This window comes from Oryctolagus cuniculus, chromosome 3, assembly GCF_964237555.1.
Source record: "Oryctolagus cuniculus chromosome 3, mOryCun1.1, whole genome shotgun sequence".
Lineage (NCBI taxonomy): Eukaryota > Metazoa > Chordata > Mammalia > Lagomorpha > Leporidae > Oryctolagus > Oryctolagus cuniculus.
Window position 1 is genome coordinate 141,771,775 of NC_091434.1, and position 22,651 is coordinate 141,794,425.

The 22,651-nt window shown below is 48.6% G+C and overlaps 1 protein-coding gene across 8 annotated transcripts in view; it reads right to left on the minus strand.

Moving 5' to 3' along the window:
• The window catches only part of GSAP (gamma-secretase activating protein), a 169,072-nt gene that overhangs the window by 7,717 nt on the left and 138,704 nt on the right, over positions 1 to 22,651 (minus strand). For 7 of the 8 annotated variants that reach the window (XR_007920492.2, XM_070071192.1, XM_051848869.2 and 4 more), the window contains 7 exons: positions 15,236 to 15,364; positions 13,753 to 13,811; positions 13,027 to 13,058; positions 10,751 to 10,812; positions 6,626 to 6,721; positions 3,688 to 3,758; positions 3,167 to 3,261 (listed from right to left, as the gene is read on the minus strand). Coding sequence is in view for 7 of the 8 variants with exons in the window: in XM_070071192.1 (XP_069927293.1) it covers positions 3,167 to 3,261; positions 3,688 to 3,758; positions 6,626 to 6,721; positions 10,751 to 10,812; positions 13,027 to 13,058; positions 13,753 to 13,811; positions 15,236 to 15,364 (544 nt within the window). In the remaining variant the exon portion in view is untranslated. The remainder of the gene's footprint in view (positions 1 to 3,166; positions 3,262 to 3,687; positions 3,759 to 6,625; positions 6,722 to 10,750; positions 10,813 to 13,026; positions 13,059 to 13,752; positions 13,812 to 15,235; positions 15,365 to 22,651) is intronic. The other variant, XM_051848866.2, reaches the window with a different exon arrangement.

The window sequence follows — 22,651 nt, forward strand, 5'->3', positions numbered from 1 at the left end:
TAAAGCTTACCACTCATTAAAACAACTCACAGTGATAAACCTACATAAGGGCTGGCACTGTGGCAGGTTAAGCCACCATGCTTGACACCAGCATCCCATACGAACGCTGGTTCCAGTCCCAGCTCCTCCACTTCCAATCCCACTCCCTGCTAATGCACCTGGGAAGGGAGTGGAAGCTGGCCCAAGTGCTCGGGTCCCTGACATCCACATCAGAGTCCTGGATGGAGTCCCAGTCCAGACTCCTGGCATCAGCCTGGCCCAGCCTTGGCCCCGGTGACAAAGTGAGGACTGAACCAGTGGACGGAAGACCTCTGTCTGTATCTGTACTTCTCTCTGTAACTTTGCCTTTCAAATAAATCTTTTAAAAATAATCCACTTACGCATACACAACAACCGATCTTCAACAAGGCTGACAAGAACTCAGCAAGGAAAGGACAGTCTGCTTGATAAACGGTACTGGGAAAACTGGATGTCCCTGCCACGGAGTGGAATGGGGCATTTACACAAAAACCCACGCCAGATAGATTAGAAACCTCAACTGAAGGCCTCCAACTACTCAACTCCAGAAGAAAACATAGGGAAAGCTTCACAATAGTGATTTTGGCAATGATTCTTGGATACAACATCAAAAGCACAAGCAACCAAAGCAAAAATATGTGCGTGGGACTACATCAAACTAGGAAGCTTCTACACAGCAAAGCAAACAATCAGAGTGGAAAAGAATTCTGGAAAATGGGAGAAAATATTAACAAACCATGGATCTGATTGGGGTTAATATCCAAAACATATAAGGAACTCAACTCAATAGCAAGAAAACAAATACCCCAATTAAAGACGAGCAAAATGAGGCAGGCACCCGACACAGCAGTTAAGTCACCACACCCCACAGTGAAGTTCCTGGTTCAAGTTTACTACTGGCTACTCCACATCTGCTCCAGCTTCCTCCTAACGCACACCTCGGCAAGCAGCAGGTGAGGCCTCAAGTAGCTGGGCCCCTGCCACCCACATGGGAGACCCAGATGGAGTTCCTGGTCTGTGCTGCCTGGCCCGGCCCTGGCTGTTGTGGGCATTTGGGGAGTGAACCAGTGGATGAAAGATCTCTCTCCATTGGTCTGTCTTCCAAATAAAGTGAAAATCAATCTTTAAAATGATTTAATGCCCAAAGACTGGAATAGACACTCTCCAAAGACAACATACAATGGCCGTTACATAAAAAGGTGCTCACTGTCACTAATTATCAGGGAAATGGAAATCCAGACCACAATGAGATACCACCGTACCCCTCTCAGGATGGCTATTATCAAACAAAAAGATGAGCATTGGCAAGAAGGTGGAGAAATCTGAATCCTTGTCTGTGCTGTAGGAATAGTGAACATGGTATAGCCATTCCCCAAAAACTTTAAATAGCATATGATTCAGAACAGCCACTTCTGGGTATGTATCCAAAAGAACCGAAACCAGGATCTTGAGGAGCTATGCACACCCCTTAATCCGTTATAGCACTGTTCACAACAGCCATGATATGGAAATAGCCTAAATGTTCATGGAGAGATGAATGGATGAAGAAAATGTAGAGTATCCACACAGTGGAATATCATGCACCCCTGAAAAGGGAAAATCCTACCAAATGCACATGGATAAACCTGGAGGGCATTGGGCTATGTGAAGCCAGTCATCAGAGGACAAAAAAGCCCCATGATTCCACTTACATGAGGCATCTAAAATAGACCCAAAGAAAGAGAGACTAGAATGGCGGTTGCTGGGCGACAGAAGTTACTGCTCAGCAGGGATGAAGGTGCGGTTCTGCAGGATGATGACCAAGTTCTCAAGGTCTACTCTACAACACTAGGCCTATGGCTACCCCTACTGCGCCATGCACTTGAACGTTTGTCAAGGGGTAGAGCTCAGGAGAAGTGTTCTAATAACAAAGCAGAAGACAAAGGAAGGGACGGAAGGACCAATATGGACCAGGCAGGTGGCTTATACCAAATAGGACTTTAGTATTCCTTAGAGCAGATGCTGATTCGCATCTTCCCAATTACTACCTTTGTAACTTCTAATCTCTAGCACACTGCCTTGCATGTAATAGTTGCTCAACAAATGTCTGTTAACGAAATGAACCAATGACCAGGTAAATGAGTGACTACATACACACACACATATATATATACACACATGTGTGTGTGTATGTGTGTGTATCTCAAAGGGGATTTTTATTTTTTAATATTTATTCATTTATTTGAAAGGCAGAGTAAGAGCAAGAGAAAACAGAGAGAGAATCTTCCATCTGCTGGTTCACTCCCCAAATGGCCACAATAGCCAAGGATGGGCCAGCAGCCAGGACCTTCTTCCAGGCCTCCCACATGTGTGCACAACACCGGCCCCCTCCCAAGGGGCTTTTACAGCCTGACTTGGTCCCATTTCAAAATTCTATGGAAGGGGCTGGCACTTTGGCACAATAGGTTTAAGCCCTGGCCTGCAGTGCTAGAACTCACATGGGTGCTGGTTTGAGTCCCATCTGCTCCATTTCCAGTCCAGCTCCCTGCTAATGCACATGAGAAATCAGCAAAGTGTGGCCCAAGTCCTTGGGCCCCTGTACCCATGTGAGAGGCCTGGGATAAGCTCCTGGCTTTGGCCTGGCCCAGCCCTAGCTGCTGTGGCCATTTGGGGAGTGAACCAGCAGTTGAAAGACCTCTCTCTGTGTGTCTACCTCTCTCTGTAACTCTTTCAAATAAATAAAACAAACACTTAAAAAAAATCCTACAGAAAATGTTTAGCTTCCAAGCACAAATAAAAATCAGTTCAATTCTTGGGACGGGGCCGGACTCATTTTCTCCTGAGCGCTAACCCTCAGGCAACTCAATCAGATAAAGGGGGCCTGGCGGTCCCAGACAAAGAGCTCCCTGAATCTCCTCCCCTGGGCCAAATTACCTGAGCAAGTTGCCTGGGATCTGCCTGTGTGCCCTCAAATTAGTAACAAACTACAGAACAGTGGAGTGGTCAGGGGAGACCTGGGTCAGCAGAGACCAAGCTCCCGGCCCATCTCTCACGGTGACACAGACACACACGTCTCATCGCTAAACCCACATTGTGCCAACATCCAAGGACCATGGGAGGAAGAAAGAAGAAATGTATCACACCTGTGGACAAGAGCACCAAGACTTACCGGGAGGCAGAGGTAAAAACAAGCTGTTGGTAGCTTCCAGAATCCTGGTCATGACGTGAAAGACTGCAGATTCAGCAGCACTGCCACGCCTATTGCTGGGAGAGAAAAATACAGCAAAACGCTGTGTTGGCCAAGGGTCTCATCTCCAGCTCCCCACTTGTCCTAGGTAGTAGCTCTGAGTCCCACATATGGAGGGTTCATGCTCGTTATGGAATGCTGCATCCTGTAGCACCAGCCTAAGACCTAGAATCTAGCCAGACAGCAGGTGCATCAACCATGAACTGCATTTACTCAGGACTGAGCCTGTATGTCCCTCCTTCTTCATCAACCATTCACCTGGGAAAGAGGCTGCGCGAAGGGACCAGGGCATAATTTTAAACACTGAGTCTAGAACTAAGACATGGCTGGTGGGAATTGCTTTGAAATGATAAGTTTCGAAGGGCATTGCTCAAACAGGCAACGATCAGAGTTGTGCCGGTTCTTTGTGCACCATGATCCAAGGGTGAGAAATACTTGCGTACAAGTGGAGAATGCAGGAATTAAGGTTGTGTTTCTTCCAGCTGGTGTCCAGTATGCGGCACATGAGGTCCAGCTAGAGGGTGAAGACAGTCCCTTGGTCAGTGCACCATCCTGTCCCTCCAGGCCCTCTGGCTGGCCCCACATAGCTCTGATAGCAAATGAGGGCAGCTGGCAGTCCAGCTGTGCCCAGACACACAAGTGGCCTTTCTGAGGTCAGTTCTGAGGCACTGGCATCAAAAATGGAAAGACTGAAATGTGCCCCAGAGTCTAATAGAGCACCCTCTGTACAGGCAGGCAGTGCCCCAGCTAAGCACCCATGCAACCCCCTAGCCAACTGGCACCATCATTCACACTTATAGTCCTCCATCATCCACCCATGAAGGTCAAGTGCTTCCAGGTTTGCACTAGGCTTGTAAGAGCCAAGAGGTGATAGAAGAAAGATGACGTAGGATACAGTGGTGGCCATGAACATGAGCTTGGGAGAAACACTGCGATCGGTTCAGGTTCTGTGTTTTATGTCTGTGTGACCCCAGGACAGTTAACTATCCTTGCCAACTCTCAGCACCCTCATCTATAAAATGACAGGGGGTACCTAACAGTGTTGCTGTTAAGACTTTTGTTAATATGCTGATGAGAAGACAAGTGGTCAATAAATCATAATAATTAGTAGCCTCCTTTGCCTTAGAGTTTTATCCAGAAATCCATCCTCACTTTGCAACTAGTGTGTCAGCACTAGGGCAGCTTCCATGGGGCTATCAGCCATGAACCCATGCATTGTGGTTAAGAACAGGGAGCAGGCTGGCACCATAGCTCACTAGGCTAATCCTTTGCCTTGCAGCGCCGGCACACCGGGTTCTAGTCCCAGTTGGGGCGCCGGATTCTGTCCCGGTTGCCCCTCTTCCAGGCCAGCTCTCTGCTGTGGCCAGGGAAGGCAGTGGAGGATGGCCCAAGTGCTTGGGCCCTGCACCCACATGGGAGACCAGGAGAAGCACCTGGCTCCTGCCTTCAGATCAGCGCGGTGCGCCAGCTGCAGTGCACCGACCACGGTGGTCATTGGAGGGTGAACCAACAGCAAAAGGATGACCTTTCTCTCTTCTCTGTCTCTCTCTCTGTCTACTCTGCCTAAAAAAAAAAAAAAAGAAGAAGAAGAACAGGGAGCAAAACAGAAAAGAGTTGGCAGAGACACACAGGCAAACACCATCACCTTCAGTGACAAAGACAGATTCTCAGTTTCTGGCTGGCTGAAACCAAGCCAGACAACGTGAAAACCGTGTCTTCAGGAGCTGCAGCAACTCCCTAAGAATGGAGGGGGAGGCACGGCTGGGTGCTGCCGGGCAGCAGCAGGGAAATCTGGCATCAAGAAGTCAGGGACACTGAGCTTTCCCGGACTACATGGATAGCACTTCTGAGCCTACAGGTGCTAGGGGCTAGGGATGTTAACACACACTAGTGTTAAAGCTACAGGGCAGGTGTTTGGCCTAGTAATTAGGATGCCTACATTCCATATCAAAGTACTGAGTTCAAGTCCCAGCTCTACTCTCAGTTCCAGCCTCTTGCTAATGCACACATTGGCAGGCAGCAGGTGATGGCTCAAGTAGTTGGGTCCCTGCCACCTACATGGGAGACCTGGATTAAGTTTCTGGTCATTGTGAACATCTGAGGAATGAACTAGCAGATAGGAGATATAAATAGGGCATATATATATATATATATACACACACACACACACACACACATATATTTATCTGCCTCAATTTTTAAGTAAGAAATACTTAAATGAAACTCAATTTAACACTTTGTAAGGTGAGATTTTTAAGGCAACAAAGTTGATAGGCAGATGTGTTAAATAATTGTATGTCATGAGTTAAAGGACAAAGAAAGCAAATTAATACCAACATGGAGATTAGTAACACATTCATAAATTCTCCATTGAGAATTATTTAAAAGTTATAAAACATTGATTATGAAGATCACTATGAGAATGCCTACTTCCCCTGATAACTATAAAACTCCAATCTTACTAGAGAAATTCAGACAAGTTATTTAAAAAGAGATGTATGCCTGCCTCATTTCTATTTACACGAGGACTGCTGTCACTCATTTGCATTGTACAGTTTCAGTAAGTGGCTACCAGGTAATGAATGAGCCACTGACACCCTGGGCACACTCTAACGTAGTAGCATCTCCACTACTGAGCCGGAAGCTGTGCTAGTCGAGCTGTCGGAGCTAAGCATGAATGGAAGTTCAAGTTCTCTCACACCTGCACCAGTCCCCAGGTACAGAAATCATTCTTATTGATTCACAAGAGCTGGGAGTTGCCAAGATGAGATGTGAACATTGGGCAACCATGGCGAATTCATTGTCCTGAGTGTCTGTGAGTTTATAATTGCTACTTAAAGGGAGAACAATAAGTCATTTGTGAAACCAAGTGCTCGTTCTTTATTGTTCTGACACAGCACCAAATACACCGCTTTGAGAATAGGAGCACTCCAAAAACCCAACCTAAAAAATACACAGGGGCTGGCGCTGTGGCATAGAAGGTTAAGCCTCCTCCTGCAGTGCCGGCATCCCAGATGGGTGCTGATTCAAGTCTCGGCTGCTCCAATTCCAATCCAGCGCCCTGCTAATGCCTCTAGGAAAACAGCAGAAGATGGCCCAAGTGCTTGGGCCCCTGCTACCCATGTGGGAGAGGAGACCTGAAAGAAGCTCCTTGCTCTTGGCCTCAGCCTGGACCAGCCCAGCGCCAGCTGTTGCTGCCATTTGGGGAGTGAATGGCAGATCGATTGATTTCTCTATCTGCCTTTCAAATAAATAAGTAAATAAATCTTTAAGAAAAACACACATGAGTTCACTGTACCACATTCTGAGAATTAAGAAGGGGACAGAGAGGAGTAGGGGGTGGTGAGACAGTGAGTAAGGAGAACAAAAAGCCAAACAAACCAATTTTGAAATATAGTCCAGAACCATCTGTTCAATTTTCTTCTTTTCCACGCCCTGGAGGTGTCTCAGAAGATGGTCTCTTAGCTCAGACACCATCTGAAAACAGAAAATGCATTAGAGCACATCTCAATCAGGTCTGTTTATTAACACTCCTTATCAGTCGGAGGAACGCCGATGCGGACGACCCCACCACAAGAAAGGCAAGCTTTTAGTTCTTCTCTGGTGACCATCAGTCAAGGGGCCCCCACATTTTCCTCAAGAGGAAGGACTGATGATTTACCCAAGTCCAGTGAGCAACCAAGAGTCAGGCCCAGGCCCAGCGGAGAGTGAGGATTCCCTAGGCGTCAGTGGACAAGTCAAAGACTGGGGCTACTGCAATGCCTGCATCCCACGTCCGAGTGCTGGCTCAAGCCCCAGCTGCCCTTTTTCCAACCCAGCGTCAAGGGAATGCCTCCTGGGACTGATCCCATGACGGCTCAAATACTCGGGCCCCTGCCACCCATGTGGGGGACCCAGATGGAGTTCCCAGCTCCTGGCTGCAGCCTGGCCCAGCCCTAGCTGTTGCAGCCATTTGGGAAGGGAACCAGAGGATGGTCGGTCTCTCTCTCTCTCCTTCCCTCCCTCCCCCCTTTCTCTGTGTCCTTTAAGTAACAATTAAAAAATAAACATCAAAAAAGAAGTCAAAGGATTGATACTGCTGCTCCCAGTGTCCTTGGGGGATTAACGGGAACAACCGAGAGCATGAAATGACGTGCTAACAGTGCCGGGAGTGCTTGGTGTTCTGAAGGTCGGAGGCAGGAACGATGAAGGTGGTAACACGGGGTACCTCTGTCTGCCACTGACAGCCAACACAACCCCAGCACGCAAAGGATTCCGGTGCCTCCAGACAGGCCTGTGGCTACGCCTGCCCTGTCGTGATCACCCCCGGGGCATCCCCTGGTCACTGGTTAGCATTCCCAGCCCTTCTCACTTTTTGCTTCTCTCTTTCTTTCTCCTCTTCTTGCTCTTGCCTCAACACCCTGCTCTGCAAGGGGCTTTCCTGGCTGGAGTGACCACTGTGCCAATAAACAGCCCATGAGAGCGGCACAGCTGGCATCACAGGTGCACACATCTTCTTTCTAGCATGTTCCCAGATTTCCCATGACCTCAGGGCCAACTTCCGGGGGTATCTCCTTTCAATCCAGCTCCTACATGCACTGATTGATTTGGCTTTTAAACAAGTTTGAAAAATAATGCATATCTTTTTGTGTTTTAAGATTTTTCTACCATAACCATAAAGGATGAAACTTAAAACCATCCATAATCCAACCATCTGTGTTAACATTTGGGTTTTTTGTTGTTGTTGTTGTTATATACACATCCATCCTGATGGTTTATAAATCTGCTTTCTTTATTATAATAGGTTCCTTATCTCATTAAATATTCCTTGTCATACTAGTTTTAGTGGCTTCACAGTAATTAATTTTATGAAAGTGCTATGGTTAAAATATTTATTCCCTTCTTGTACTTATGGCATACTTTACTATTACCATTCATGCCACAAAAAATTTTTACAGAGGCTGGCATTGTGGCATAGTGGGTAAAGCTGCAGCCTGCAATGCCAGCATCACGTATGGGTGTTGGTTCATGTCCCAGCTGCTCTACTTCCCATCTAACTCCCTGCTAATGGCCTGGGGAAAGCAGCAGAGCAAGGCCCAAGTGCCTGAGCCCCTGCCACCCACATGGGAAACTTGGAAGATGCTTCTGGCTCCAGACTTTGGCCTGGCCCAGCACTGGGGAGTGAACCAGTGGTTGGAAGATCTCTGACTCTGTCTCTCTCCCTTTAACTCTTTCAAATAAGTAAATCTTTTTAAAAAATTCTTACAAAAGAATTATTTGTTGTCTATTTCCCATATATCTAATTACTCTGTCAGACTCAATTCCTAGAAATCGAATTTGTTAGGTTACATAATTAAGGTTTGTAAAATACCACCAAAAGGCTGTGGTTGTACTAATTTTTATACGTTTCATGAGAATATCCAATTCCCTGTGCCCTGAACTTTGCTAGTATGATTTTTAAACCATAGCTAACCTGATAGACAAAAAAAAAAAAAACAGGAAACAAAAAGTCACTTGCTGGTTGGGCATTTGGTGCAGTGGTAGACGGGGCTTGGGACACCTGCATTGATTTCACCATGTCCAGCTCTGCATCAGCTCCAGATTCCTGCTAACGTGCACCCTAGGAGGGAGTGGTGATGGCTCAAGTAATACCCACCTGGGAGACCTGAATGGCGTTCCTGGCTCCCGGCTTCAGCCTGGCCCAGTCACAGCTGTTGCAGGCATTTGGGGAATGAACCAGCAGATGGAAGATTTGTGTCCACCTGTCTCCCTCACTCTGTGCTTTCCAAATACATAAAAATTTTAAAAAGAAGAAACCTGTTGGACTACTTGTCATTTAATTGCAGCCATGCTGAATTTTTTTCTTCTCCTCTATTCTAGACTTCTTGGCCATTTACTTTTTTTTTCTTTTAATATTTATTTATTTGTTTGAAAGAGTTGCAGAGAGAAAGGAGACAGAGAGATCTTCCATATGCTGGTTCTTCCCTAAATGGCTGCACCCGCCAGAGCTGAGCTGACCTGAAACCAGGAGCTTCTTTGGGGTCTCCCATGTGGGTACAGGGCCCCAAGTACCTGGGCCATCCTCTGTTGCTTTTCTAGGCAGGTCAGCAGGGAGCTGGATCAGAAGTGGAGCAGCGGGGACTCGAACCAGTGCCCATATGGGATGTTGGCACTGAGCCAGCAGCTCATCCTGTTGTACCACAATGCCAGCCCTGGCCGTTTACTTTTGAAAATTGATTAATCAGAGCTTTGTTTGTTTCACTGTCAGTATATTGTTTTCTTGCTGCTTTATAAACCATTTATACCCCAGATGTTTATACATTTCTTTTCCCAAATGTATTTTTTATCTGTTTTTCTGCTTAGGTTTTAAGTTTTAATCACTTTTCCCTATCATCATTGACATATCATTTCAAATTATTCTATAATTGTTGGGTTTTCAGCTTTTCTTCTTCGACTAGATTTGGTAAATTCTACTTAATAAGAAAACTATATGGTTTATATATGGGTTTATATATATTTTTAAACTTGCCATATTTGAAGTAACACATTTTCTCATTCTTATTAATTTATTTGAAAGGCAGAGTTACAGAGAAAGAGAGATCTTCCATCCACTGGCTCACTCTCCAAATGGCCACAACAGCAGGGCTGAACCAGGCCAAAGCCAGGAGTTTCTTCCAGGTCTCCCATGTGGGTGCAAGGGCCCAAGCATTCAGGCCATCTTCCTCTGCTCTCCCAGGTTCATCAACAGGGAGCTGGATCAGAAGTGGTGCAGCCAGGACTTGAACCAGTGCCCACATGGGCTGTAGCACTGCAGGTGGTGGCTTACCCCATTACACCACTACACCAGCCCCTAGTCCTGTTCTTACTTAAGTAGGCACAGCATTTAAAGTATTTTTTTTAGACTTTCTCCATATCTCATGAATCAGGATTTTCAAGGATTTTGGATTCACCTACTCTTTCTGCTCTTCAATTAACTTATTTACAGTTCTATTTTCCTTTGTCCATCCTAGCCATAGGACCTCTTGAGAAAGAACACTTTTTTCTGTTGTATTCTAAACTTCAAATGCAAATGCCACAAGGATGCTGCACTTTGCCTTAAACTGACTTTCTTCTTCAGGAAAAGCTATCCTAGGACTCTTTTATCTTGGGGATGCCATACTACAAGCAGACTAATCCAAATCCCCTTTACCTAAAGATACTGTATGGGCCTTAGAACGTCTTGTTCTCATGTTGCTATTTATGTAAATAATTAAAATCTAAGTTAAAAAAAAAAAAAACACCCCCGATGCAATACAGCCCTCGTTGTGATTTAGGACAGAGCATGTCTGTCAGTGTGTGTCTCCCTCCACTAGACTTCAAGAGGACAGAAGTCTTATTTGTGTTGCTCACCGCTGGACACACAGGGTCCACAGGGACGGGCAACGACTCTGTTGGCAGAGTGAATGATTGACAGCTTCAGCGTGAGATCGGCTCCCTTCCCAGTGGGGCCCTCTGTCGGCCGCCCTCGGGAGCGCGCAGGGCACTCACCAGCCCCATGAGCAGCCGCTGGTGGTCGTCCTCTTCCTGCAGCAGGGGTATCAACCTTGGCTCTGCAATTCAACAGGGGCGACAGTCAAAAGCCGTGCGATTTGGGGGAAATGGCTTAGAAGGAAGAAGAATCAGCCCGAGTCTCCCTTCCCTGGACCCCCTGGAAAACCTAACACTTCCCTGGTGGGAAATTTGCTCACCAGCTAGTCTGACCTAGAGCCTACAAGCTGGCCTCTTTATCTTGTGGTGATACCCAGAGCACTGTGTGCAACGGGGAGGGGAAGACAGAGGAAGAATGAGAGGAAGAAACACACGTCTCAACCCAAGAAGGCTCTGGCTGTAACACCCACACTCACCACTGTTGAAGGACCTCCACCTCACTGGAGAACAGGGGGCCCTCTCTCAACCCTAGGGAGGGTGACACACAGGGGCCAGCGATCGCACGACTCCCTCCTACCTTCTCACCCTGTGGTCCCTTAAACTTTGGGAACTGTTGAGCTGAGGACACTAGCCAATTGTTGTGACCAATGACACTCAAGGGCACAAGTTTTCAGACTGGAAAAGTGGTAGACCAGGATGAAGAAGCGTTGGGTGAGGTTTACTCCATCAGCACTTTCCCCACCTTGATTCGCTCTATGCTAGCCAGACCACAGGGGCACACCAACACAGTCTCCCCGAAGATCTGCCCTGTGGCTCCTCCACCCACCCCTGCCTGCCCATTGCTCCTCGCCCAGAACACCAAGGCCCAGGCCAGGCATGCAGGCAGGCAGCACAGCCATGCTCAGCAGGCTGACAGCTCCTCCCACGAGGGCATGGATCCCCCTCTGCCCCTCAGAATAAATGCTACTAGGATCCTATTCAACCCTCGTGTTTGAGAGAGAACCGCTCAAAACCTGAGCCCAGTGGCTCAGAACCTCACAGGGCTGTTCCAGGCAGTGGCGGCACCCTCGTGTGGGAAGCGGCTGCAAGCAAAACACAGGAAAGGAAGGGGACATTTGCTAAAACGCGTGATGAGAGAACTGGAAGCCCAGGGCCAGCATTCAATCAGGCTGAGGCCGAGCAGCAGGAGTAGCCCCGTAAGCAGTGTGAGAAGGGTGGACCCAACAGAAATCCCCAGCAGCCCAGCAACATTTCCCACCATGCAACACCACAAGCAATGCAAGGAGGGGGAGCCTGGATCCCACACGTTCAGGCCCCCCCCGTTGGCAGGGCAGAAGCCCTGGCATCTGGCACAGCTGGCCTGGTAACACAGGCAGGGGCTGGTTCCCCTGGGGCTCCTCAGTGAGCTCAGGCTCTGCTGGCCCGGGCTGCACAAGTTCACTGTCATGGTTCATTGGGCTGTGTGCACAGCTGCAGGATGTGCAGCAAGGGACTGCAGAAAATATTTTCCACCAGGGTCACCCAGTGTATATCCCAAACATCCAAGCCTGTAAAGCAGGAGTGGGCTACAGAAACACAGCTTGCTTAATGAAGGCGGAACGTCACGAGGCACAAGAATAGCCAACCAGAAGGCATGTACCTATGTCTACTCAGCAGTGCCCTTCCCAAATTTCCCCTAAGTTCCCCTTGTTTCTCAAGACTTAATTCAGAAGTCACCCTCGGCGGAGCCTCTTCCAACTTCTCTCCTTCCCCGAGCCGTCCCACCCTGCCCACTGCCACCTGCTTTAGAAATGACGGTTAGCATTTCTCCCTCTCACACTGATGAGGGAACTACCTCGGGTCCTCCCAGACCGGGTCCTGTCCACATAACCCTGTTTACTCTTGCTTTCTCCCTCCCAGAGCCTTGCAAGAGACAACGACTTGCCCAAGACACTGCGATCGGTGTGGGACAGCGCAGGGATTCAAGGCCAGGCTCTTTCCCCCAGAACCATGCTTAATGCTTCCATGGGGCCTACTCAGTCTTTGGACCCAGGACCTTGCCAATCGTGTGCCCAGGGCAAAAACCAAAATGAAAGGCCCATACAAGTCAGACTCTGTATGATCAGACAGCTGGAAAGAAATCAACCCCAAGACCCAAGGGAAATGTCAAAGGGCATGTTTGGGTACAGCCAGAGGGCACGATAATTAGATCAAGTGTCAGAGGAGAAATAATGAAAGCCAGCAGCCAACGCCCAGGGACTCCTCCCGCAAGAACCAGAGAAGCAGCTGTCCCTAACGGTCCTGGGGCCAAGACAGACATGGCAGGGCTGGGTGGCCACTGGAACTTTTTACTCCTGTCAGGGATTTTCTGGCCACACAGTGCAACCCAGAAGGCTTTCTTACAGGTCTTTTCTTACCCAAATTCCTCGCTTCTAGGTTAGAAATCACCCTGTGAAGAAATGAGAGCCGTGTGATTCAGAGAGGAAGCAGTATTCAAAGAACGAAATGGAAACCGCGGCACCATCCAAAGACAGCCCCCCTCACCACCCCGTGAAACCACCGCACAAACTGTTCTCAGGCTGCTGCAAAACCTCAAACTTCAATCAGTGGAACAAAAGGCACCCCGGGCCATCAGAGAATCTCCAAGCACTCTAGAGCCCACTACGGCAAGTCATTTAAAGTCATTTAGAACCGTTGCCACTCTCCGTTCTTGGAAATCATGGGGACAGAAAATAGGAGAGGCTGGAATGGGGCGTCTGCTGCTAGCACTGGGCAGTGACTCACCTATTGCAGCGACCGAGCTTTCGAAATAAGAGCCAGCTCACCCGCCCACTAACGCCTTTCTAAAAACCAGCTCTTCACCTTTCATTCACAAAGTGCTCATCTGAGAGCTTTGTTTTCCACCTTTCCGGTGGAAACTGTCCACCCCCAGGGTGCGGGTCTATAAGGTTCAGCACAGAAGCTTTTCCCACTAGAAATCCCAGCACGGAACTCAAACTGCGGCCCAGGTGGCGACACTCAGGAAGCCAGCAGCGCCGTCCGTTTTGCTAAGGACACACAACTAAAGAGGCTGCCTTCCTGGAACCGTAGCCACCAGGGTCCAAGATAGCCATCTACAGACAGCCATTTTTCACAGCACTTACCTGACTGCATTATCGAGAATATTCCGCACATATGCCACAGACCTCCTTTTTCCTGTTTTCTGAGAGCGAGAAAACACCAGGAGTGTCAAAGGTGAACATGCTCCGGGTGACCATGTGCACATCAAAAACAATGCGGGCCAGCACTGTGGCATAGTACACTAAGCCTCTGCCCGTGATACCGGCAACCCATATGCGTTCTGGTTTGAGTCCCAGCTGCTCCTCTTCCTATCCAGCTCTCTGCTATGGCCTGGGAAACCAGTAGAAAATGGCCCAAGTCCTTGGGCCCCTGCACCTTTATGGGAGACCTGAGAGAAGCTCCTGGCTCCTGGCTTCAGATTGGCCCAGCTCCAGCCATTGCAGCCATTTGGGGGATGAACCAGCAGATGGAAGACCTATCTGTCTCTCCCTCCCTCTCTAACTCTGCCTCTCAAATAATTAAGTCTTTAAAACAAATAATGCAATATAGTTAAGAGCTTCAGAAATTTTATAATGGATTTCAATACCTTTTGCCCCAAAAATAAACTTATCTTTTAATTCCATTTTTCCATTAACTTTTTGAAGTACCTTTATACTATATACAACCCTACACTATATACAATGCTACAGAGATCCCATGGACCCTTTGCCCAGTCTCCCCACCACACCCCTCCACTACCATGTTTTAATGTGTGTGTGTGTGTGTGTGTGTGTAGTTCAATGGCATCTTACCAAACATGTAGATTCCTGTCCCACAGCGCACCCCCTTAGTCAAGATCCAGAATAGTCCCATCTCTTCAAAGATGTCCCTTGGGCTCCCTTTACAGTCAGAAAATATCCATTCTCCCTCCCTTAACCACCTCAACCCCTGGCCACCACTAATTTAGGAATACCTTGATGATCTTACATTTTCAACTACACAAGTCATACAAGAATACATCTGAGGGGCCGGTGCTGTGGTGCAGCACATTAAACTCCAGTCTGCAGCACTGGCATCCCATATGGGCTCCCGTTTGGGTCCTGGCTGCTCAACTTCCGATCCAGCTCTCTGCTATGGCCTGGGAAGGCAGTGGAAGATGGCCCAAGTCCTTGGGCCCCTGCACATGTGTGAGAGATCCAGAGGAAGCTCCTGGCTTCAGAGTGGCACAGCTGTGACCATTACAGCTATCTGGGGAGTGATCCAGCAGATGGAACACCTCTCTCTCTCTCACTCTCTGCCTCTCTAACTCTGCCTTTCTAATAAATAAAATAAATCCTTTAAAAATATCTGCATCGGAGATGTGGACACCAATCAAACTTCCACACTTCCGTTCCCCACTCAGAACAGAGGCCACAGATGCTGCCTCCGTCTGCCTACAGGGAGATGAGCCTCCACTGCGGGCAAGTGCCTGGTGACTGGGAGGAGCGTGGCCAAGGCCAGCCAGCCTCGTGCCTGCAAGGCAGCGCTGTGTGGACCCAGTGCACTGCACGTGTGCTGCTCACTTCGTTCTCCGGGACCCACACGTACCTCCTCGGCAGTCAGGTTCTGCCATTCTCTCCTGACCACGCTGTTGTTATAGCGTAAGTGCGGCTTGGCGTACTTGACGTACTCGAGGTTGGAGTTCAGTTTCTCCCAGTAGCCCTTAAAGCTGTGCACCTGTAAGACACACACGTCGGTGAGCTCGCGAAGCAGGCCCAAGAACCAGATGACCCAAGCCTCATCTCCATGGCTCCCGCTTGGCAGCATTTCTGATTGGACACTTCTGCCAGTCCCAGTAGCAATTCTAAGACAGAGGCTCACCTTTCTGCTTCATTTTCTATCCCCTTTACAGCAGGGGGAACTGCCTCCCACTCCCCAAACCAAGAGGACTTTCCAGAATCTCGGCTTAACGGAGACGCTACGTGAACCCATCAAGCCATTTCCTCCCTCGAGATCCATTTTACTGACTTGGATTGTGTCAACAATCCATGTTCCTTCAAGACCACTCATAAAACTCAGAGCCAGTGGAGTGGGCTTACCTTCCTGCTAAGATCATTCACTCCTGAGGATATTTTTCAAAATCTAGACTAGTTTCACACTCAGTTGTCAAATATTTCAAAACAGAATCAGTTGGTATTCTATGTAAGTCTTTAAATTATGGCTATAGCTACAGTGCCCTGGAGCAAGAATGCAGTCATTCTTTTCACTGAGAACAATGAGATATGGTGTTAATGCATTTTTAATGTTGAAGGACATACTGACTCAATTTGTTTTCTAAACCAACGAGAATAGATTTATGATATATATTCTTTCTTGCCAAAATAGGCGCACTTCGAAAAAGATTTGACTGGAGCCAAGGATGCAACGTGCAACCACAAAACAAAGTGAGCTATTGTCTGCCATGGCGACGGACTTGACTGAGCTGCAAGAACATGAGAGAACTCAAATAAAGTACACTCCACTCAAGAAAAATGTCCTCACGTTGAAGAATAGCGCATTAGCCATCACAACTGGATTGACATGGATGTGGACTATCAGTAAAGGGAATTACATGATAATATTAAATCTCACCGTTCGAAAGCCCCAGGTGCCTACCCAGCCAACATCTCTTCTCCTAGAGAGGGAAAAACTATTTCAAAGAAAATGCCGTCTCCAGGGGAAAGGGGACAGCTGGAGCCAGGTCTTGCCCCTCGCTTGACCTACCTGCTCACTTTCCCTTTCTGTTTATTGATAATCACCCCTTTTCTTTGTATTGGAGAAATAGCAAGGCAAAGCCCATGGCTATGTGGCAGGGTTAGGTCCTTGGCTGGAAGTCACTGCAGCTCCCTTGTCCCAGGTTTGGACTCTGGCACACCCCTGCCAAAAGCCAGAAAGCTAATTGGTGCTGTGGCGACATCTGGTGGTCACATTAGCTAGTAACTGCTTGCTTATGACCGACTGCCCAGGACGTGGTCCAACCAGCACCTCACCCAGGACAGAACATGGGAGGGGAGAGATTCAGGCATCTTCTACCTGTCACTTCATCCCGTTCCCTCAGGCCAGATGTTCACATGAGAGCTCCTAGGCAAATTCTCCCACCTTACCTTCCTTCTCACTCCCCCATCTAAAAATCCCTTCCCTCATAACCCTCTGCAAACTGACAATAAAGAGACAGGAGGGGGCGTTGGAAACAGCAGGTCTCCCACATGGGTGGTAGGGACCCAAATACCTGAGCCATCAAAGGCTGTCTCCCAGGGTGCACGTTATCAGGAAGCTGGGTTAGAAGTGAAGGTGGGACTCTAACCTGGTCGCTCTAACGTGGGATGCAGGCAACCCAAGCAGCCTGTTCACCAATGTGCCATGAGGCAGGGATTAGGAAGAGGAACAGCCAGTGGCAGGGGCTATGAGTTGGATGCACCGGGTTAAGACACCACTTGGGATACCTGCATCCCTTGTCACAGTGCCTGGGTTGGAGTCTTGCCTCTGCTTCAGATTCCAGCCCCCAGCTAATGCGCACCCTGAGGTGATGGCTTAAGTAGTTGGGTCCCTGCCATGCATGTGGGAGACCCAGATTGAATTCCTGGCTCCTGACTTTGGCTTGGCCCAACCCTGGCTGTTACAGGCATTTGGGGAATGAACCAGCCAATGGAAGCTTCTTTCTCTCTCTCATAAATTAGTAAAAATTTTCCAATAAAACACAGTTCGTTTTCTGCACCAGTGACCTCTGGCGTGTGATTTTCAGCTCCAGGAGTGTAACAGAACCACTTGAGTCATATGCCCTGGAGGTGCGAGCTGAGCCTTGGGAGTTTCACAAGTCCCCCAGGTAATCCTGAGGTCAACCCGAGACTGTCCACCCACACCCTCCAGTGTTTCACTCAACCTACACCTCTGGCTTAAAGGCTGTGAAAGCAGCCTCTCTTCAAAGACCTGCGATCCTGTTCTTTCAAAACAGGAGATGACGGTTCCAGAGGAGGTGAGGGTGCATCTTTGAGGGCCCCTGAAGGCCCAGGGAGCTCCAGCATGCTCGTTCTCAGAGTAAAAGCAGCTCCAACAGAAAACTGCGCATGTTGTAAGCTGGCACGGAGGGAGGAGAGGGAAGACCGCAATCCGCACAGCCACATCCTAACAGCCAAAGTGCCCGTTCAGCGGCAGACTGGGGAGCGCACGAAGTCAGCCCTTCACACACACCACACCCCGCCCTGCCCCTCCCCCACCACACACACACACCCTGGGCCTGCCAGGACCACCACCAGCACCAGGAGGAAGCCACAGCCTCCCAAGGAGCACATCGCCAGCCACTTCAAAGGAGCTCACAGGGCTTTTTAAAAAAAAATACGCCGAAATGCTATATAAGAAAATCCCCAGCAATTGGCTACTTCCAGGATACTGTGGTATTATAGGCAATCAAGGAATGACCTGGAAGTTGTTGTTGTTTTTTTTTTAAAGCACAAAGGGGAGTCTGAAATTTTGATGTGAAAAGAGGTATTCCAAGTCCCTTCAGAAATGCTCTCGTGTGGTCTCTTAGGATGACATGAAACAACTACCGGAGGTGGCCCCGCACGGCTATTGATCGAACAAAAGGACCAAGGAATGGTTACTTGAAGGGGCTGCTTCCCATCTGGGATCTGGGTTGCCCACTAATCCAGAAACAAAGCACAAGCACCTGCTAGGGTCATCGCATCTGCAAACTGCTGCCAAGAACACACATCTGCCCCACGTTGCTCAGAGCCGACCCCTCCCCCCCGCTGGGGGCCTACTCCTGCTGCTCAACCAGCATCTTCTTATGGGCTGGGAGTAGCCTTGAACTCTGTGTGCCAGGACCCCCGCAGCAGAGCCACAGCTGCCACGCAGTTTGGCTCCACAGCAGGTCCTGTCTCAGTCTCAGCTTTTACCCGATGACCTCCAGCCTGGAGTGAAACAGACAGCCTCTGTGTGTGCAGGAATCTAGCAAGGCACCGCATTTAACTAAGGTGCTGGAAGCAAGAACATCCATACACAGAAAAACACTAGAACTCCGGAGGCTGCCCCCTTGTACACTTTGAGTTCAACGTCACCTGAAAAATGATGAACTTCCTCCTCCTTTCCTAGTGTGAAAGTCCTTCAGAAAGTGTACATGAAAAATTCATGCATCTCTACAAAATGAATTTCCCATGAACTTTTGGCAGCACTCCATACCTAGCCAAATTTTTTCCCCTCAGCAGGTACAACTAGGTAGTTCCACAATGATTAGCCATTTTTAATGAGCTGGGTTTTTCAAAATGTAATCACAACCTATAGCTCTAGGACTATGGCATTCCATCTTGTAATCTGCATGTGCATTGAGAAAGCCAATGCACAGGCTTAAACAATATGTCTGCAACCAAATCTATGTATAAGAACAGCACAGCCAGGGAGGTAGATGGAAGCTCCCTACTCCTCACCTCATCTCTATGGAAATAACAGCAGTGAATGCAACAGCCAGATACTCTGTTTCTAGTAGGTAGTGTTTCTTTATAGCATCATAAAATCATGGCTTATAATATTAATTGAACACACTTAAGCAGAAAGTTAACGCCCACCCCTTCCACGTTTTTTCAAAGCAGCAGCATATAAATAGGTGAATGAACAGCCCAGGTATCAACCATGATTTTCCCAGCTGCCCCATGACCTGAGACCCCTGACATATACCAGCATCTGAGTGGAGCTAAGATGAGAGGCACTTTAACTCCTTCTGGCTTTCCCAGACTCTGGTCAGGGAGGGTTAAACACACTCAAGATGCCCAATGTAAAAAAAGACTCGGGTGAGAATGCCCCATCTCTGCACTGTAGCATGCTCCTTCTTTTACCTTGCTAGGTGACTGCTTCCTGTCCGATCCTCACATGCTTCCTAAGGCTGAGTGGTGGTAATGACTTCTCGCCACACCACCAGGTCAAGGGGAGTCAGCAAGCCTTTTGTGCAGCTGCCACTTCCCCAGGGAAACCTGTGCTTCACAAAGGGGTGAAGTCATTCTCAGGAAAGTCACTCTTGAGAACGTTCCTTTTAAGGCAAGGACCTTGTCTCAATGTACTTCCTGTTCATTTTTTTTTTTTAATTCTTTTGGGATGCATCTGTGAAGTGAGGCTGTCTTTTTAGTCTTGCAGGTGACGATCTCCAAATTGAACTAAGTCTCCACATGCCAGCCTGCTCATGTATGTCTTAGTCTGTTTGGCTGCTATAACAAAATGCCATAAGCTAAGTGACTGGTGAACACACACAGCGAGGGCTGTGTTTTCACCGTAAACTCACTGGGGCAGAGGGCCCAGCCAGCTCTCAGGCATCCGAATCCTCTGGGCACTAATTCCCACCCCGCCCTCAGGATATCATCACCTCCCCAGCTTATCAGGGTGCGATTTTCAACCTGTGAGTGTTGAGGACCACGGCCACATATTAAATAAGTGCTCCGCATCCCACTACAACCATGTGCAGACAGGGCAGTGGAGAAGTGTGCACTTGTCTCGATTTGCCTGTTCCTCCCACAGCTCCTGCTGCAGAGCAGAGGGGAGGTGGGCAAGGGGCGGAGGGGTTCCTGGGGCCTGGAGGACAGAGGCTGAAGCAAGGAGAGACTCCACAGGGGATCCATGCTTCAGGTCGCACGTGCTCAGAGCCAGGCAGGCAGGTGCAAGCGCAGCCACAGTACTGGGGCCGGGGAGGGAGGACAGGGGTGGGCAGCGCCATTGCACCCGGGGCCCATCCTGGTATAATTAAGCTGGGACTTGGGGGTAGAAGAAGTAGGTCGAAGGCAAGGACAGCAGTTTACTGAGAGTGGAATTATGCAAGCAGTCAAATGAGGCAAATGAGAGCTGCACAAGGCACTGATTAGTCTCCGAGTTGAGCCACAGGGGTGGGGTAGAGAGAGCAGCTGAAACCAAACCCAGGGCCATGTTGTCCTTGAATCCGGGGCCAGTCCCTGTGGTCTACCTCTGCCTTCCCTGATGGATAGAGCAGGGCCATGCAGAGAGGGTCAGAGAGAATTTGGATCCTCCCAGCCTGTCCTAGGGAACTACTGCTCCAGCACAGGAACCCAGGTGGAGCCGCCCAAGAGGTCCCACCAAGCAGGTGGGGGATGGGCAGTGGGAAACATCTGCTTGCTGGGCCAAACACTAAAGGCAACTGGGGGAGAGGAGAGGGGACAAGAGTGCGAAGAAGGGTTCAGAGGAGTGGTCAAGAGGCTGGCGCTGTGGCATAGAGGGCTAGGACTACACCTGCAGCACCAGCATCCCACATGGATGCTGGTTCAAGTCCCGGCTGCTCCACTTATCCAGCTCTCTGCTATGGCCTGGGGAAGCAGCAAGAGATGGCAAAAGTACTTGGGCCCCTGCACCCACGTGGGAGACCTGAAAGAAGCTCCTGGATCCTGGCTCCAGTCAGGCCTACCTCCAATCATCGCTGCCATTCGGGGAGCAAACCAGGGGATGTTAGACCTTTCTCTCAAACTCCACCTCTCAAATGAATGAATTTATTTGAGAGGTAGAGTTACAGACAGTGAGAGCAAGAGACAGAGAGGGCTTCCATATGTTGGTTCACTCCCCAAATGGCCGCAACAGCCAAAGCTGTGCCAATCCGAAGCCAGGAGCTTCTTCTGGGTCTCCCACGTAGGTGCAGGGGCCCAAGGACTTGGACCATCTTCTACTGCTTTCCCAGGCCACAGCAGAGAACTGGACTGGAAGAGGAGCAACCAGGACTAGAACTGGCACCCATATGGGATGCCGGCGCTGAAGGCAGAGGATTAACCTACTGCGCCACAGTGCCGGCCCCAAATGAATAAAATCTTTAAAAAAAAAAAAAAAAAAAGGAGAGGTAGGAGGAGGAAAAGATGTACAGAAGCACATACACACAGACCAGAGAGAACAAAAACAAGCTATTCTGTTCCTAAGCAAAACCAGATCTTACTCTTGGACTATGCCAGTGGGTAAAAAATCTTTGAGGGATCCAGGAAGCCAGCATTGTGGCACAGTAAGCTAAGCTGCTGCCTGTGACACTGGCATCCCACATTTGAGTGTTAGTTCGTGTCCCAGCTGCTTCACTTCACTTCCAATCCAGCTCCCTGCCAACGTGCCTGGGAAGGCAGGGGTTCAGGGCCAAAGTATATGAATCCCTGCCACCCGTGTAGGAGACCCGGATGGAGCCCCAGGTTCCTGGCTTCAGCCTGACCCGGTCCTGGCTGTTGCAGTCATTTGTGGAGTGAATCAGTGCGTGGGAGCTCGCGCTCTCTCTCTCTCTCGCCCTCTGTCTCTCCCTCTCTTTCTCAGTCACTCTTTCAAACAAATAAAATAAGTCTTTCAAAAAAGTTTAAGATGACCCGTTCACTCTTCTTTGTGTACTTAATTCTTTATGTGAAAATAGACAACATTGATGAGGTTATGATAAAACTGATCAATTGTCCAGAGCAGTATAAATTATCACAACTTTGTGATAAGAATCAAAAGCTATAAATGGTTACAGCTTTTTATCTGATGATACTTCTGGCATTTAACCTTAAGGAAACAAACCAAACAAAAAACTGTGTTGCAAAAGTAGTCACTGCAACATTATTTTTAAGACAAACTGAATGTTCAGAAACAGAATGAAGATTAAATAAGACAAAAACAACCCAGTGAAATCCTGTAGAGCCTTTAGAACTCATAAGTTAATACAGTAACAGGAAAAATGTCTGATATAATTGATAACATTTATCAAGCATTTCTAGATCACCATACATGGTTAAATATGCATTCCCTATGGCAAAGACCAAGAGGTAGGTGGGTAGGGGAGAAGAGAGTCATTGATAAGAACCGTAGGATTGTGGGTGACATTGCTCGCTCAATAATTTTTTCACTTGTTTGTCCATTCAACAAGTTTCTGGGGCAGGCATTTGGTGCAGCAATTAAGATGACACTTGGGATGCCGGGATCCCAATTTGGAGTGCCTGGGTCCGAGTGCTGGCTCTGCTTCCAATTCCAGCCTCCTGCTGATGCACACCCTGAGAC